The sequence below is a fragment of the Nanorana parkeri genome, unplaced genomic scaffold, assembly GCF_000935625.1.
Source record: "Nanorana parkeri isolate BGI_ZX_2015 unplaced genomic scaffold, ASM93562v1 scaffold270, whole genome shotgun sequence".
In the NCBI taxonomy this organism is placed as follows: Eukaryota; Metazoa; Chordata; class Amphibia; order Anura; family Dicroglossidae; genus Nanorana; species Nanorana parkeri.
The window spans coordinates 1,478,068-1,492,360 of NW_017306538.1; the positions used below are offsets into that span (position 1 = coordinate 1,478,068).

The 14,293-nt window shown below is 43.6% G+C and overlaps 1 protein-coding gene across 1 annotated transcript in view; it reads left to right on the top strand.

Annotated features, from left to right (window-relative positions):
- The window catches only part of HDAC11 (histone deacetylase 11), a 29,884-nt gene that overhangs the window by 9,087 nt on the left and 6,504 nt on the right, over positions 1–14,293 (top strand). Inside the window, exons 5-8 of the mRNA XM_018557177.1 lie at positions 692–734; positions 2,886–2,962; positions 5,882–5,944; positions 8,504–8,600. Of these exons, the coding sequence (XP_018412679.1) occupies positions 692–734; positions 2,886–2,962; positions 5,882–5,944; positions 8,504–8,600 (280 nt within the window). The remainder of the gene's footprint in view (positions 1–691; positions 735–2,885; positions 2,963–5,881; positions 5,945–8,503; positions 8,601–14,293) is intronic.

A 14,293-nucleotide genomic window follows, 5' to 3' on the forward strand; every position in this document is an offset into this window, starting at 1 on the left:
TTAATGGGCATAGGTGATGTAAGATTAAATACAGAAGTAAGATGATTTTACAGATATTTTCTTAATTCAGTGGTCAGTAGTTTGGACAAATGTTCAGAATTTAGAATTGAAATAAAAAGCTTGGTCCTGGAGATTGAAGAAATTAAAACCTATCTGCTAACTAATCCCCTGTAGAATTATGGCCTAGAAAACTGTCACCTCGATTGGGGAACAAGCCGACAAAGGGTCCTTTGCAGTAAGTCCAAACACCACATGGCTACTATGGTCAGGGTCCATGTAACTATTTCGTAGGTCCCTAGGTAGGTCTATAAGGCCAAGACATACGATTTTGCATCCGCGTGTAGTTCATATTTTAAACTACCAGAAGGAATAACTGTCATCTCCCCATAACTAATATTTTAGGTCTTATCATAGCTGAAACATATTCCCTATGATCTTTGGAAAATTATAAAGCATTGCAGACAGTTTGGAGAACAGCAGCTTCAGAGTCTCAAAGTACCCTTTGATGGCTTCCTTCCCGTTCCCCCCACCCCAGAAAGGGGACAGTTGTCTACAGTAGTACATTCTTTGTACTTCACTGAATTTGTTTGTCCTTTTTGCCACAAGAATTGGTTTAAACACCAATGATTTAACTGTATTTATACCTCAGTCCAACATACAGACTTACATCTACCTGTATGCTTTCTTTCAGGCTGGAAAACTAGCCATTGAAAGAGGATGGGCAATTAATGTTGGCAAGTATAATACTTTCATTTCAAGGTATTATTTATCTGGTTAGAGAATCACATTTCATTCACATATCACAAATTCACAGTGTGCAGTCAGGGCTGGATTAGAAGCATCACAGCCCTGGTCCTGAGGATTATGGGGGGCCTTTATATGGAAATGGTGACGGTCACCCGGGCCCTCTTCCTCCTGTCCGGGCTGTGATTTCTAGTCTCCCTACAGATTGGAGTCAGTGGTGGAGCGCCAGGGCCCCATTGCAGCTGCAACCCTGGTAGATCTGCCATTGACTGATTGAGCTGTAGAGGGACTACAAATCTTAGCCATACATTATACAGCAATGCAAAATACTGCCAACTATGAAGGACTAGAAATCCCAGTAATGCATTACAGAGCAATGCAGAATACCACCAACTATAGAGGACTACAAATTCCAACAATACATTGTAAAGCACTGCAGAATAATACCATCAGCTATAGAGGACTACAAATCCCAGCAATACTTTATACAGCAATGCGGAATAATATAAAGCTAAGTACTATGTGTTGCTCTGGGTTCATGGTCTGATATCTCCATGGTCTCTGGAGAGCTGTGCGGCATTTCAGGGGGGTTGTGCATGTTCTCAGGAGGCTGTTTAGGCTCCAATTGGGTCACTGCTGCTCTCTTGTGGTCAGTGCGGGCTCCAGGTGGTCAGTGCGGGCTCTCAGGTGGTAAATGAGGGCTCCAGGTGGTCAGTGCAGCTTCGCAGGTGGTCAGTGCGGGCTCCAGGTGGTCAGTGAGGGCTCTAGGTGGTCAATGCGGCCTCTCAGGTGGTCAGTGCGGGCTCCAGGTGGTCAGTGCGGGCTCCAGGAGGTCAGTGAGGGCTCCATCCGCCCCTATGTTAATCTGTGTAGTATGTTGGTCTAAGGCCCATGTCACAATGACAGTTCTGCTGGTGGTGACACCATGCCTGGAGGTAAAAATCACTTGAATGCAGCTGCCCCCCAGTAAAAGTGTTCTCTCTTGTGCTGAAATGAAATGCTGAAAATCTTGATTGTTGGTGATGGAGTTTTGTGGTTCAGCCAGTGAGAAAACAATGCCAATCAGGAGTGAGTGATGTGAGTGAACTCTAAAGCTGCCTATACATTATGCGAATTTCGTCCAGATCTTCAAAAACCAGCCGAAGTTTGCACAGTGGGTGCCATTGTCGACACCCTTTCGGCCGGCATGGTGAATGTTAGCTTTGGTAACCCTGCAAACCACCAGGGATTTCCCTCTCTTTGGAGGGATTTCCTCTCACTTCCTGTTGAGTCCACCGGACAGGAAGTGGAGGGAATTCTCCCCAATGAGACACAAGAAAAACTGACAAGAGTTATGACCCTCCCATACTCTATACAAAATGAAAAAAAAATCATTTTTGGCTACTGTTAATTCCCAAGAACAACAAGTAGAAACTGCTCCTGCTCTAATTTTTTTCACAGCAATGCAGTGTACATCATACTTTGTGGTGCACTGTAGTGCAGGTGCTTGCTGTAGAAGTTGTGGTGCCATGTAAAAAGAATAGCACTTCAACGCAATGCACCATGCTTTTTGTTTTGTGTTGCAGTAACACGCTTTACCGTGCATTACCACATGATGGTGTGAATGGACCATTAGGGCTGGTTTAATTTTGATAGTGGCTGTCAAGTTTTTTGCACTGAAACATTGATACAAGGCATTCCTTAAAAAACCTAATCTAAATACCTTGGGTTTACCTCGTACACCCTTATCCTCATCTCCTGCTGCAATTGCTGTACACAGCAAAATAACCAGAATGATCCCCAGTCTCTGCTGCAGGAGGGTAGACGCACAATACTGTATAGGGTGCAACGGTGTTTGCCAGCTTCATTAATAAGTACATTGTAGCAATATTATTGTTTCTATGTATTTATACTAGTTTTTTTATGTGCAGTTTAAAGGGGTGTCAACAAATTATTTTTAATATTCGCAATAACATGTTTCTATTTATCTCTTGTTATCCCTGAGTTAACCCTAATCAACCATAATGTATATCTCCTTCCCTCGCTTACTTTGTTTGCTATTTTACCAATCTAGTTAATACACCCAGAAAAAATCTCCCCTCTTTATAAATAATGTTTGATGTAATACTAATCCTGTGGTTTGTTTGTTTTTTTGTTATAAGGTGGAGGCTTTCATCATTGTTCTGGCGATAAAGGTGGAGGATTTTGTGCATATGCTGATATAACATTAGCTATTAAGGTACAATTAGAAATAATATATTCCCTATTCTGAAATAGCTGTAGGAGCATATGAGAATGGTTTGGTCCAAAGCCAGTTATTTATTAAGTAAACCATTTCAGCAGTCATGTGTTTATAATGCAGAAAACTTGTAAAAATGTGGTCACCTAAAGTCCAACTCCAAAAATGTTTCCGTTTTTCAGAGTAGTGACAGGTTAGAACTTCTGATTTATATTGCTCTCTGTTTCCCCATAAGGCAGATTTACCTTCTTCTTCTGCTAATAGGGTATCCCAAAGAGAGGAAGTGAAGGCACATCTCTCTAACAGGGACACACAAATCAACAAAAACACAGTTATTGTTATTTAATGGTATGGAAAGGGGTTAGAACATCCATGTCTTTCTATCCTGGTGAAACCTGTACTTCTCATTTCTTGTCCTGGTGGCACCAGGATAGGAAGTGAGGAGTTTTGAGTCTTTCCCCCTGTATTGAAAACCAGAAGAAAAGATTTTGGCTGTAGATGGGCTTTGAAGTTGGCTATGCCGGTGCACACATAGACGATTTATCTCGCGGTTTGAGTCGCGCGGTATCGCGCAAAACACAGATTCCAATTGAAGTCAATGGAGGCTGTTCACATCTTTGCAGTTTGTCGCGCGGACCAAATCACCAGTCACGCGAAAAGGTGCAGGAGCTATTTGTGGGCGGTTGTCACGCGGTTCGGGTCCCATAGACATCTCTGTGCATTGAAAATCGTGAAAACAGCTCAGCATCTGAATCGCCTAGGTGTGAACCTAGCCTAAGACCCTATTCACACTGAGCTACATCAGCTTTTTCAGCCCTGATTTGAGCTGAGCTACACTGAGCTACAGTGCACATATTGTCGCACTATGTAGCGCTTCTTTTGGCAGTCTATCAAAGTCTATTGGGGCCAAATCACACAAAATCCGCTGGAAAAATAGGTCGTGTTCGAGCAACAAGCTTGAGCTACAAGCTACAGGCAACATTGAGCTGTAAGATGTGAACAGCTCCATTGAAATGCATTGTACAAGCTACATTGAGCGATTTGTGAGCGATATTTGAGCAGAAGTCGTGCTACAAATCGCTCAGTTTGAATGGGGTCTGAAGCTTTTTAACCATAGACAAAAAACATTTTATCGACATAATTGGCCAGCCTTTGGTCACCAGGACACTCCATTCATGCAATGTTTCTGCAACAGATGAGGCTAACTAAGTAACTGAGGCTAGAAAAATATTAAATAAAACATTGTATGCAGTTATAAATGTTTAAAGTATAGACAGATCTTCATCTACAATATACATTTATTTGTGGCATTATTTGAACATAGTAGAAGTCAATGAATATTTTCTACATATTTTAGTTTTGTAAAACATATTTTAAGGTGGTTTTTAGGATTGGGTTTAAACTGACATAGCTATAGTATAGTGGCCAGTCTGCCACCAATGTAAGATTATTTTGTTCTCTAAGGCTGGGTTCACACCTGGGCGTTTTTCAGCGCTGATCGAAGCGCTGAAAAATGCTCAGCAAGTGAAATCCCATGAATCCCTATGGGCATGGTTCCCACCTGGGCGTATTTCAGCCCGTGGAAACGCGCAGAAAAACGCCCTAAGCCCAAACAAGTACAGGAGCTTCTTTGGGGCATTTTTTCGCGCGTATCCATTGGTATTCCCGAGTGTGGCTCATGGTCGACAAAGCGGTAACCCCAAGCCACACTCGGGAATACAGCGTAGGACTTAACTTGTCCGCGATCCCCGCTGTGTCCTCCGGCCACTGCCGACTTCCGGGTTCCGTCCCTTGTGAGCGGCCATGTCGCAGGGGGGCGGAACCGGCGGGAAGTTTGAAAGTTTAAAAAACTGACAGTGCTTGTTCCAGTTTTCTTTGCAGACCCACAACTGAAATATCCTATTTAGCTCATAGAAACATTTGATAGTTAATGTACCTATAATCTAGTTTTGAGATGTGGATACAATGCAAGTAGGTGCACGTGGCACAATTTTATTCCATCTTAAATCAGCTTAACAGCTTTGGTCCCTAAAGCTGCCCATATACTAACTGCTTGATTCCCCCATCCACGCTAAACAGCCCCCCACAGCGATGGGTATGCCACTATCAGAATACCCAAACAGTGACTGCAGCTTATTGGTTACACTCACTGTCCATCTGGGAATTATCAGACCAGCTCTTGGCTAGCTTGAAAGTATGCTGCAGGAACTTTTTTTTGTACTGTTTTGTTTATTACTCTGCCCATGTGCACCTTTCCCTTTTTTTTTCTAGTTTTAAATGGATCAGAGCAGCTGTCATAGTTTCATTTTTACGTTACAGGCAATAAAATTTAATAAAACTTTTATTAGAGTCTAGAATATCGGAGGAAGAGCTATTCTGGAATGCAGAACTATTGATCCTGGAGTTCTGCTTAAGGCCACCTGTGCCTTTACAGTCTGGCAAATTTAGTGTTGAATCAGTTTTTATTAACATTTTTAAAGGGATTCAGACAATTCACATCAAGATTCAAGTAGCATAAGTCGTATCATTGGGAGACAAAAGGAAGAAGGAAAAACCTTGGGCGCTCGGCTTTGATATCCGTCTGCCGCCAAACACGGCTCCACAGGTTATACTACATATCACATAAAGCCAAGGCACCTATTACATGTGTTGGAGCTGAAAACATTATTCTGTATAAACACATCAATGAAACCTTAGCAGGTCTGCAGTCTGTCGAATTTAGGGAGCAAAATGTGATGTATGAATTAGAAAAGTTTTCTCTGATGTACAATCACACACATTTTATTATAATGAATGCTGCGATTTTTAATATTTTTCTAGGATTTCTGTGGATAGATTCATACCATGCTAATGTTAACATGCTTTATCAAATATATTATATTATATATAACAAATAGTATATTTGTTTTGTTTTTTTAGTTCTTATTTGAACGTGTTGAAGGAATATCGAAGGCAACAATTATAGACCTGGATGCTCATCAGGTACTAAACTATTCCTAACCTTATAGAATCTTAATCTAGGAGATAATAATAGTGCCATCATTAAAGGCTATTAAACACTAAATACATTGTTATTTATATAAAAGGGTTACCACCTATATTTACAAGCATTCTAAACACTTATATAAGGTATATGTGGTATAAATAGTATAAGAGGTAAAAATCTGATTCAGAGGGAAGATAATTTATCACACATAGATGCCTGTTTATCAGTTTTTTCACTTAAGATTCCCACAACGTTCACACTCATTTAAAAATGTCTTGATCTTGGGTGAAAGTTAGGTGAATCTTGAAAATATTGATATATAGACCCAATGGTTTACTTCCTTTTAGTAGTCCCACATTGTACCAGTTGTTTACCACACATAGACATCTAAAAACCTGTCAGCAAACCACCCACTGTATAGGTTGGCAGGCCTATAGAACTCTACGGGAAGGGGGTGTGCAGATGGGGCCGGTACAAAAAAGAATTCTGCTGCTCTGAAGGTTTTGAAGAGGTTGGGGCTAGTGATATTAAGGTATTAATCTGAGGACAGGAAGGATGTTTTTTAGGTTTTTTTTGCCAGGGTGTCTATATAAAAAAGAAAAGTAAAAAGTGGCCGATGAAACCACTTTCCTGAAATAAGTTTGCAGGTTGGGATTACTATTATTACTATTACTGGTAAGCACTTCTGTCAAGATTTTTTGTTATTCTTGTCCAGATCAGCAATATTTTTCTGCCCTATATGTTGTGTTATTAAGACTGGAAATAAGAAGAATCTCTACTGTTGGGACAAAGGCAGCAAGAAAACATTTTTTATTGGTAGAGTGTGGAGGGTTAGCTAATAGCTACTAATAGCTATTGTCTGTGTTCTAATAGCTACTGTCTGTTCTCGCTGAGCATGGCAATAATAATAACCTGACAGAAATTCTAACACAGGCATGTTAATCTGACAGGGATTCTAACATAACCATGCCAAACTCAAATAAAACAGTGGAATGTTTTGAGTGGAATAAATCTTCAAGGGACTACATAATGGCAGGTATTTATCAAAAATTGGAGCAGCTGTGCATATCAACCAATCAGCTTCTCTCCTCAGTTTGTTCAGTTAAGAATATAAAATGAAAGCGAGAAGCTCATTGGTTCCTATGTACAGCTTTTGATTAACTCCGTTCAATGTCCTCTAAGAACCACATTCTACTTAATTAAAAAAAAAAAATATTGGTTATTGTTACAATTGCATATGTGAAATCATAACATTTAATTTAGCTGAAACAATATAGAAGAGAGCACAGCCTTCATCAACGTTATCAATCTCAAGTAGATCTAAACCCTAATTAAATCACATATAGTAAGCTAAATCACTTTATCATAAACCATTGCTATATATCTTTTTTCAGCAACTTCCTGTCTACATTCACTTGCTCTGTGAGTGATAATGCAGGAGCAGTACTGTGTGACAAATGTACCATGAATATTTTTTATGAAAGCTGCAGATTTGAGGATTTGAAAAGATTGAGAACAACTTTTGAAATAACATTAGCATGTGAAAACTTATATGAGGTTTTAATGATTGGGTTTAGATCTACGGTAAATTCTTAAACCAACTGAGAGCCATAAATAAAACAATAGTTTGACATGCCTGCTTAACCCTTTCCTACTTTTTCCAAAACTAAAATTGATTTGGGCTTGAACTTTAGTTTAGTTGCAATTTTTACCCCATCCCCATTATTTTGTCCATTATCTGAGCTAAATATTTTTTAGCTTGGGTATTTAAACAGTTTTGAGCTGTGCACAGGGGTATCCCTAGACTTTTTGCCGCCTGAGGCTGGGAGGGAGGGTAGGGTGCTGGTGCTGGCCGGGAGGGGGGGCAGGGTGCTGGTGGTGATCGTTATCGGGAAGGAGGGGGGCTCTGGCAGTGCACATTACCTCCAGCACATCCCGCCCAGAGCCCTTAGCAACCTGGGATGCTCTAGCCGGAAAGGGGGCGGCAGCCTAAGGGTCCCAGGTGACCCAAAGAGATGCCGCCTGAAGCAAATCCCTTAGGCTGCCTTATTATAGGGATGGCCGTGACTATGCTATATTGAAATCTACTACCACTTCCGTTTGTGCAACTAGTAAAAACTCTTATTCTGTGTTTCTTTCTCTTCACCTATTTCACTAAAAGGTGATTCTCCACACAGAGTTCCACCAATTATTAGAAAAATAAAAGTTGTTATAAGAATCATTTTTTAAAACTTTGCAGATGATGAAAGATGCCACGGGTTGTTTCCTTGTTGTCACAGAAATGCATCTTTTGCGCTAGAGTAATTAGCCCGTGTCGATTCCCACATTAAGGTTGTTAAGACTAATATCTCTAAATTATCTGAGGCTTTACAAGGTAGAAATTGAACAGATTTGATATAATCTTTCTGACAGCCTGATAAATAGAGCTCTGAGGTCACTATAGGTTTTGGGCTGCAGACCCAGTCATGTAGAATGATTAAACTTGTATTATATGCATACGCATTCGTTTTTTCTCAACTATTTTATGAGATTTATTTTATGTTTGTTGACACTAGGGAAATGGACATGAAAGAGATTTTATTGATGATAAAAGGGTTTACATTATGGATGTTTACAATCGTCACATTTACCCTGGAGATACTATGGCAAAACGTAAGTAATGGAACTTAAGGCCTTGTTCACACCAAGCGCGGAGCAGGTGCAGAGCAGATCAGTTGCAGACCGGAGCAAAACTGCGTCCAATGTATTCCAATGGTATTTTTTGCTCCAGTTCACATCACAGCGTGCAGTTCCAGAGCAGGTGAAAAAAACTGCAGCAGGCCCTATTTTACCTGCTCTGGATCTGCAAACGCATCAAAAAAACATGAAAATGCCTGGAACGCACTGAAAGCCCATTTTAAACTTTAAAAAAAAAATGTTTTTTTTTTTAGCCAAAAACGCATCTAAAAGACTAGCGTGCGTGTGCAGAAACCTGTTTGTATCCACTGTGTTGCAAAGTCCAGAGTCTAGTGCTTTCCTATGTCCCAAGTCTAGTGTGTTCCTAAGGGTCTGTGCACACCTAGACGACACATCACCGCACGTCAATCGTGCACGATTCCGGCCGGTCAGTAGTCGCCTAAGCGTGCACCGATCGCGCTGTAGGTGTGCCATTATTTTCTAATTGCAACCTAGTCGCGCCGGGTGGATCGCGCTAAAACAGCCGCGCATTGTTTACCTTTTTTCTGCGATTGCTGTGCGGATGTCACCCCATTGAAATCAATGGGGCCGCACGGCAATCGCGGCCTGCATTGTGCAGGACCGTGCGATCCTAGGACTCGCGTTCTTGGATCATGTAGGCCTGCACCGGGCCTACTGCATTCTAAGACCAGAGTCCAGTTCGTTCTATGTCCAGAGTCCACAGTCTGTACTGGAGGGCAGGCTCATAAAGAGAACCTGTCCATTTTTTCAAACAGGAACATTAAAAAGGTTTAGATTCTCCCCATGGTGGTGGTGTTCCCTCCTTTCAGTAATAATGTAAAGTTTATGGCTGTCATAGCTGTCATAGCAGCACATGCCCAGGTCTGCCCTATAGGAACACTGGGGGTGATATACTTCAGGAGTCTGCAGCAGAACATAGCCGATGAGGACTGTCTGGGGAATCAAATATTCAAACTCATCTATCACCCTCAGGATTCCTATAGGGCAGACCTGGGCATTTTATGGCCCACATGCCATATCTGGCCCTTTGCCTGTTCCTTTCTGGCCCACGGCCCAGACATGGGCTGAATCCTGACCTGCGCTTGTTGCTGAGTGACTTACTTTGAATCGTGGGCCCTTGATTGTGCGCGGGCAGCGGCTAGTCAGGAAGCTCACGGGGAGGAGAGGAGCAGAGGCATGTCCTCAGCGTGCGGAGCTTAGGCGGTGTGGGCGTGCGGCTCGTGTGTGGAGCCGCGAACAGGCAATTGAATTGATAGCCGACTAATCGACAATGGAAAACTTTGACGTTTTCCATCGTCGATTTTAATCTACTAAATCGAATAGTTGTTGCAGCTCTACTTCTGAGACTCAGCACAGCCCTCCTGAGACTCCGCACAGCCGTCCTGAGACTCCACACAGCCATCCTGAGACCCTGCACAGCCCTCCTGAGACATCAGGCCACCACCCTGGAGCAACACAGAGTACGTAGCTTCATATTATTCTGCGTTGCTATATAATGTATTCCTGAGGTTTATAGTCCTCTATAGCTGGTGGTATTCTGCATTGCTATATAATATATTGCTATATGGTGGGTCTCCATAGTGGGTCAGTGGCTTTAGACCAGCTTCTGTTCTCCCTTCTTTTGGTGCGGCAGCACCCCTCCTGAACCACCATGAAGTGTAGGCTTGAATTCACTCAAGTCTCTCCTCCATGACCGATTAGAAGGGGCAATGCCTTGAAAACTGAAACAAGCCCAGAAGGGGCTCCGACAATTACAAAGCAGCACTGGATAATGAGGTGATTTGAAGGTGGATCAGGAGGGGGAAACATAGGCAAGGGAACAGTTTGTCTAGAGCATTGTACTATGGATTGATTTGTGGGGGTGCTAATGGAAGACTTTCCCACGGGCGCCTATTTTTTTACCCAAATAGAGCTTTCTTTTGGTGCTATTTGATCGCCGCTGGTTTTTATTAAATTTTTTTATATAAATGAAAAAAGACAAAAAATTGTGGGAAATAAATATTTTCAACTTTTTGTTATACAAAATATCAAATAAAATAAAATTTCTTCCTAAAATTAGGCCAAAATGTATTCTGCTAAATATTTTTGGTTAAAAAAATCCCAATAAGTGTAAACTAAGCGGTTTGTGTGAATTTTTTACCAATTATAAGTCTTTTGAAAACATGGTTTTTATCCATATGGTGTTGAACAACAAAATCAGTATTGCTCAGGGTAAAGGATTGGTTTAGGAATGATATGGCCAGTATATTTTTTTCAAACTTTGGTGTGTCTGCTAGATAAAATCTTATAATTTGAGGAAGCTGAACCCCCCCCAGGAAAAAAAATTATCTACGGCCCTGGGGTGGGTTAAAGTTGTGATGCCAGTAATATGCAATTTAGCACCTAAATTTAAACAAGGTTTTTTTTTTGTTATTTGTTATTAGAGCTGGGGCTAGGACAGTGCAATTAAAAATAAAAAAAAACACTGACAACTGGGGTTATACAAGAATCTGAATATTCAGTATTAAATTATCATACATATGCATGTTTACATGTGAAAATGTTCTATTTTTACAGTTAACTATTGTAACATACTCTGTCTGAGGATACCTCCAAACCAGAGGTAGTGAATTAAAATTCAAGGAGGTCCGGTGACCAAAATTTTCTTTGAGCCAAGGTCCGAATCGCGGTCTGGACAGAACCCAGCCCATGTCTGCACCATGACCCGCCATTTAGACTGCTTTCATACCAGTAGCTACACTGCAACGCACAGCTGCCGGTGTGTTTTCCTAGACAGAGTGTTGATGCACCAATCCCAGCACATTCCACTTTTAAAAAATGATTTTGTTAGAACTTTATTGACAAGTGACATTTCATTAAGTTCTATAGTCAAAGCGCAGTGTGATGCGGTTGTACCACATCGTGGCTGGCTCCACTAAAAACATTTACACCATCTGGCTGGCTCCACTAACAACATTTACACCATCTGGCTGGCTCCACTAACAACATTTACACCATCCATCAGAGTGCCCCCTTACATCAGTTCTCCCCAACAGAGTGCCCCTTACATCAGTTCTCCCCATCAGAGTGCCCCCTTACATCAGTTCTCCCCATCAGAGTGCCCCCTTACATCAGTTCTCCCCATCAGAGTGCCCCCTTACATCAGTTCTCCCCATCAGAGTGCCCCCTTACATCAGCTCTCCCCCTCAGAGTGCCCCCATACATCAGTTCTCCCCATCAGAGTGCCCCCATACATCAGTTCTCCCCATCAGAGTGCCCCCTTACATCGGTTCTCCCCATCAGAGTGGCCCCTTACATCGGTTCTCCCCATCATAGAGCCCCCTTACATCGGTTCTCCCCATCATAGAGCCCCCTTAGATTAGGTGCCACCTTACCTTAGGTGTCCCCATCAGAGTGCCCCCTTAACTAATTGCCACCATCAGAGTGCCCCCTTAACTAATTGCCACCATCAGAGTGCCCCCTTAACTAATTGCCACCATCAGAGTGCCCCCTTAACTAATTGCCACCATCAGAGTGCCCCCTTACATTAGTTGCTGCAATCGGAGTGCCCTCTTAAATTAGATGCCCCCATGGCATGATGGCAGCAACTAATGTAAAAGGGCACTCTGATGAGGACAACTAATAAGTAATTGTCCCCATCAGAGTGCCCCCTTACACTAGTTGTCCCTAGAGTGTCCCTTTAAAATTCTGTTGTCACCTTAATCCTGGAGCCCGCTGAGCAGGGTGTCAGTGCTGAGAGTGGCTGCAAGGCAGAGATGAGAGAAGCAAGAAAGCAGAGATGGGAGGAGCCAGGAGGTGGGGCAAACTTTGGGCCGCAAGGGAGGACAGAAGATGATACTCTTCAGTTCTTTCTTAATGCTGAGTGGGAACAAGGGTGATGCCATTGGTTGCTAGGAACGCTGCAGTCCTAGCAGCCAATGACTGAGGAGGAAAGGGACCTGCAGTGAGTTATGGCTGCCTGTGGATGCGCCAGCCTCATTGGCCCGGTGCATCCACTATCAGCCAGCCATGACCTAGTCGGCGATTGCTGTCCGAATAGAACCGCTGCTCGTCCGGATCCGGACCGCAGTCTGCTATTTAGGGACCCCTGCTCTAGACCATTCTTTCTCAACCAGGGCAGGGGCGGATCCAGAGTCTAGTCTTGGGAGGGGCACTGCCAGAAAATAAGACCCCCCAAATCTGCACAGAGTGCAGAGGTCAGTCGTAAGTAACGCACAGAGTGCAGAGGTCAGTAGTAAGAAACATACAGAGTACAGAGGTCAGGAGAAGGTAACCCACAGAGTGCACCGATCAGGAGGAAATGCACAGAGTGCATCGGTCAGAAGCATCTGACGCACATGCAGATGGAAGTAACGCATGGAGTGCATCGGTCAGAAGGAAGTAAAGTACGGAGTCCATCTCTCAGAAGGAAGTAAAGTACAGATTGCATCAGTTAGAAGGAGGTAACGCACAGAGTGCAGAGGTCAGACGGAAGTAACGCGCAGAGGTCAGAAGGAAGTAAAGTACAGAGTGCAGAGGTCAGAAGGAGGTAAGCCACAGAGTGCTTCAGTCAGAAGTAAGTAACGCACAGAGTGCAGAGGTCTGTGGTAAGAAACGCACACGATATGTGTTCGATCACTTCCCGATCTACTGAGCCGACCTGTGACAGTTTCATTGTCACCGGTCGGCTAGAACTATCACAAAAAAGCTGTAGAGGCGAGCACGGGCGCACCTAGAAATCACATGGCCCCATAGCAAAATTTTGTATGGTGCCCTGTGATTTCTAGTTACGCCGCTTGCAGAGCCCACCTGATAGTGACCCTGCAGAGCCCACCATAGACTCTCTATGGTGGACTCTGCAGGGTCTCAGGTGGGCTAGTCACACCCCTGCACACCTCTTACCTGGCAGCCTTCTCCACCGCTGGGCACTGCATCCTCCTCCTCCACCACCGCCGGGCCTGGCCTCTTCCTCCATCGCCACCAGGCCCCGTCTTCTCCTCCGCTGCCGGGTCCCGGCCTACTCCACCGCAGCTGGAAGGTGCATTTTTAGACTTGTAGTCATTTAACTCTGCCTCCCATGAATAGTACTACATGTCTGTACCTCGGTACCGGCACGGACGGGAGTAGAGATCTACCGATACCATTTTTTCTAGACCGAGTACAGGTACGGATACATTTCCTCAAGTACTCATAGATACAATTACCGATAACTTTGTTAAAGTGTCATGGGACAGTTTTTCTAAAACAATGCAGACTAATGATTTTAGGACAATGGTGGAGTGCCAGGGCCCAGTCACATCTGTAACCGCTGAGACCCTAGTAGTTTTGCCACTTAAGAATAATACCATAAGCTATAGAGGACTGCAAATCCCAGCAACACACTGTGCAACAATGCAGAATAAAGGTAAAGTTTGGTCGCAGACTGCAGGGGTGGGACACAGATCAGGTGGGCTACTCACACCCCTGCACACCTCTTACCTGGCAGCCTTCTCCACCGCTGGGCCCTGCCTCCTCCTCGGCCGCCAGCGGGCACTGCATCCTCCTCCTCCACCACCGCCGGGCCTGGCCTCTTCCTCCATCGCCACCAGGCCCCGCCTTCTCCTCCGCTGCCGGGTCCCGGCCTACTCCACCGCAGCTGGAAGGTGCATTTTTGCACCCCCCCCCCCCCC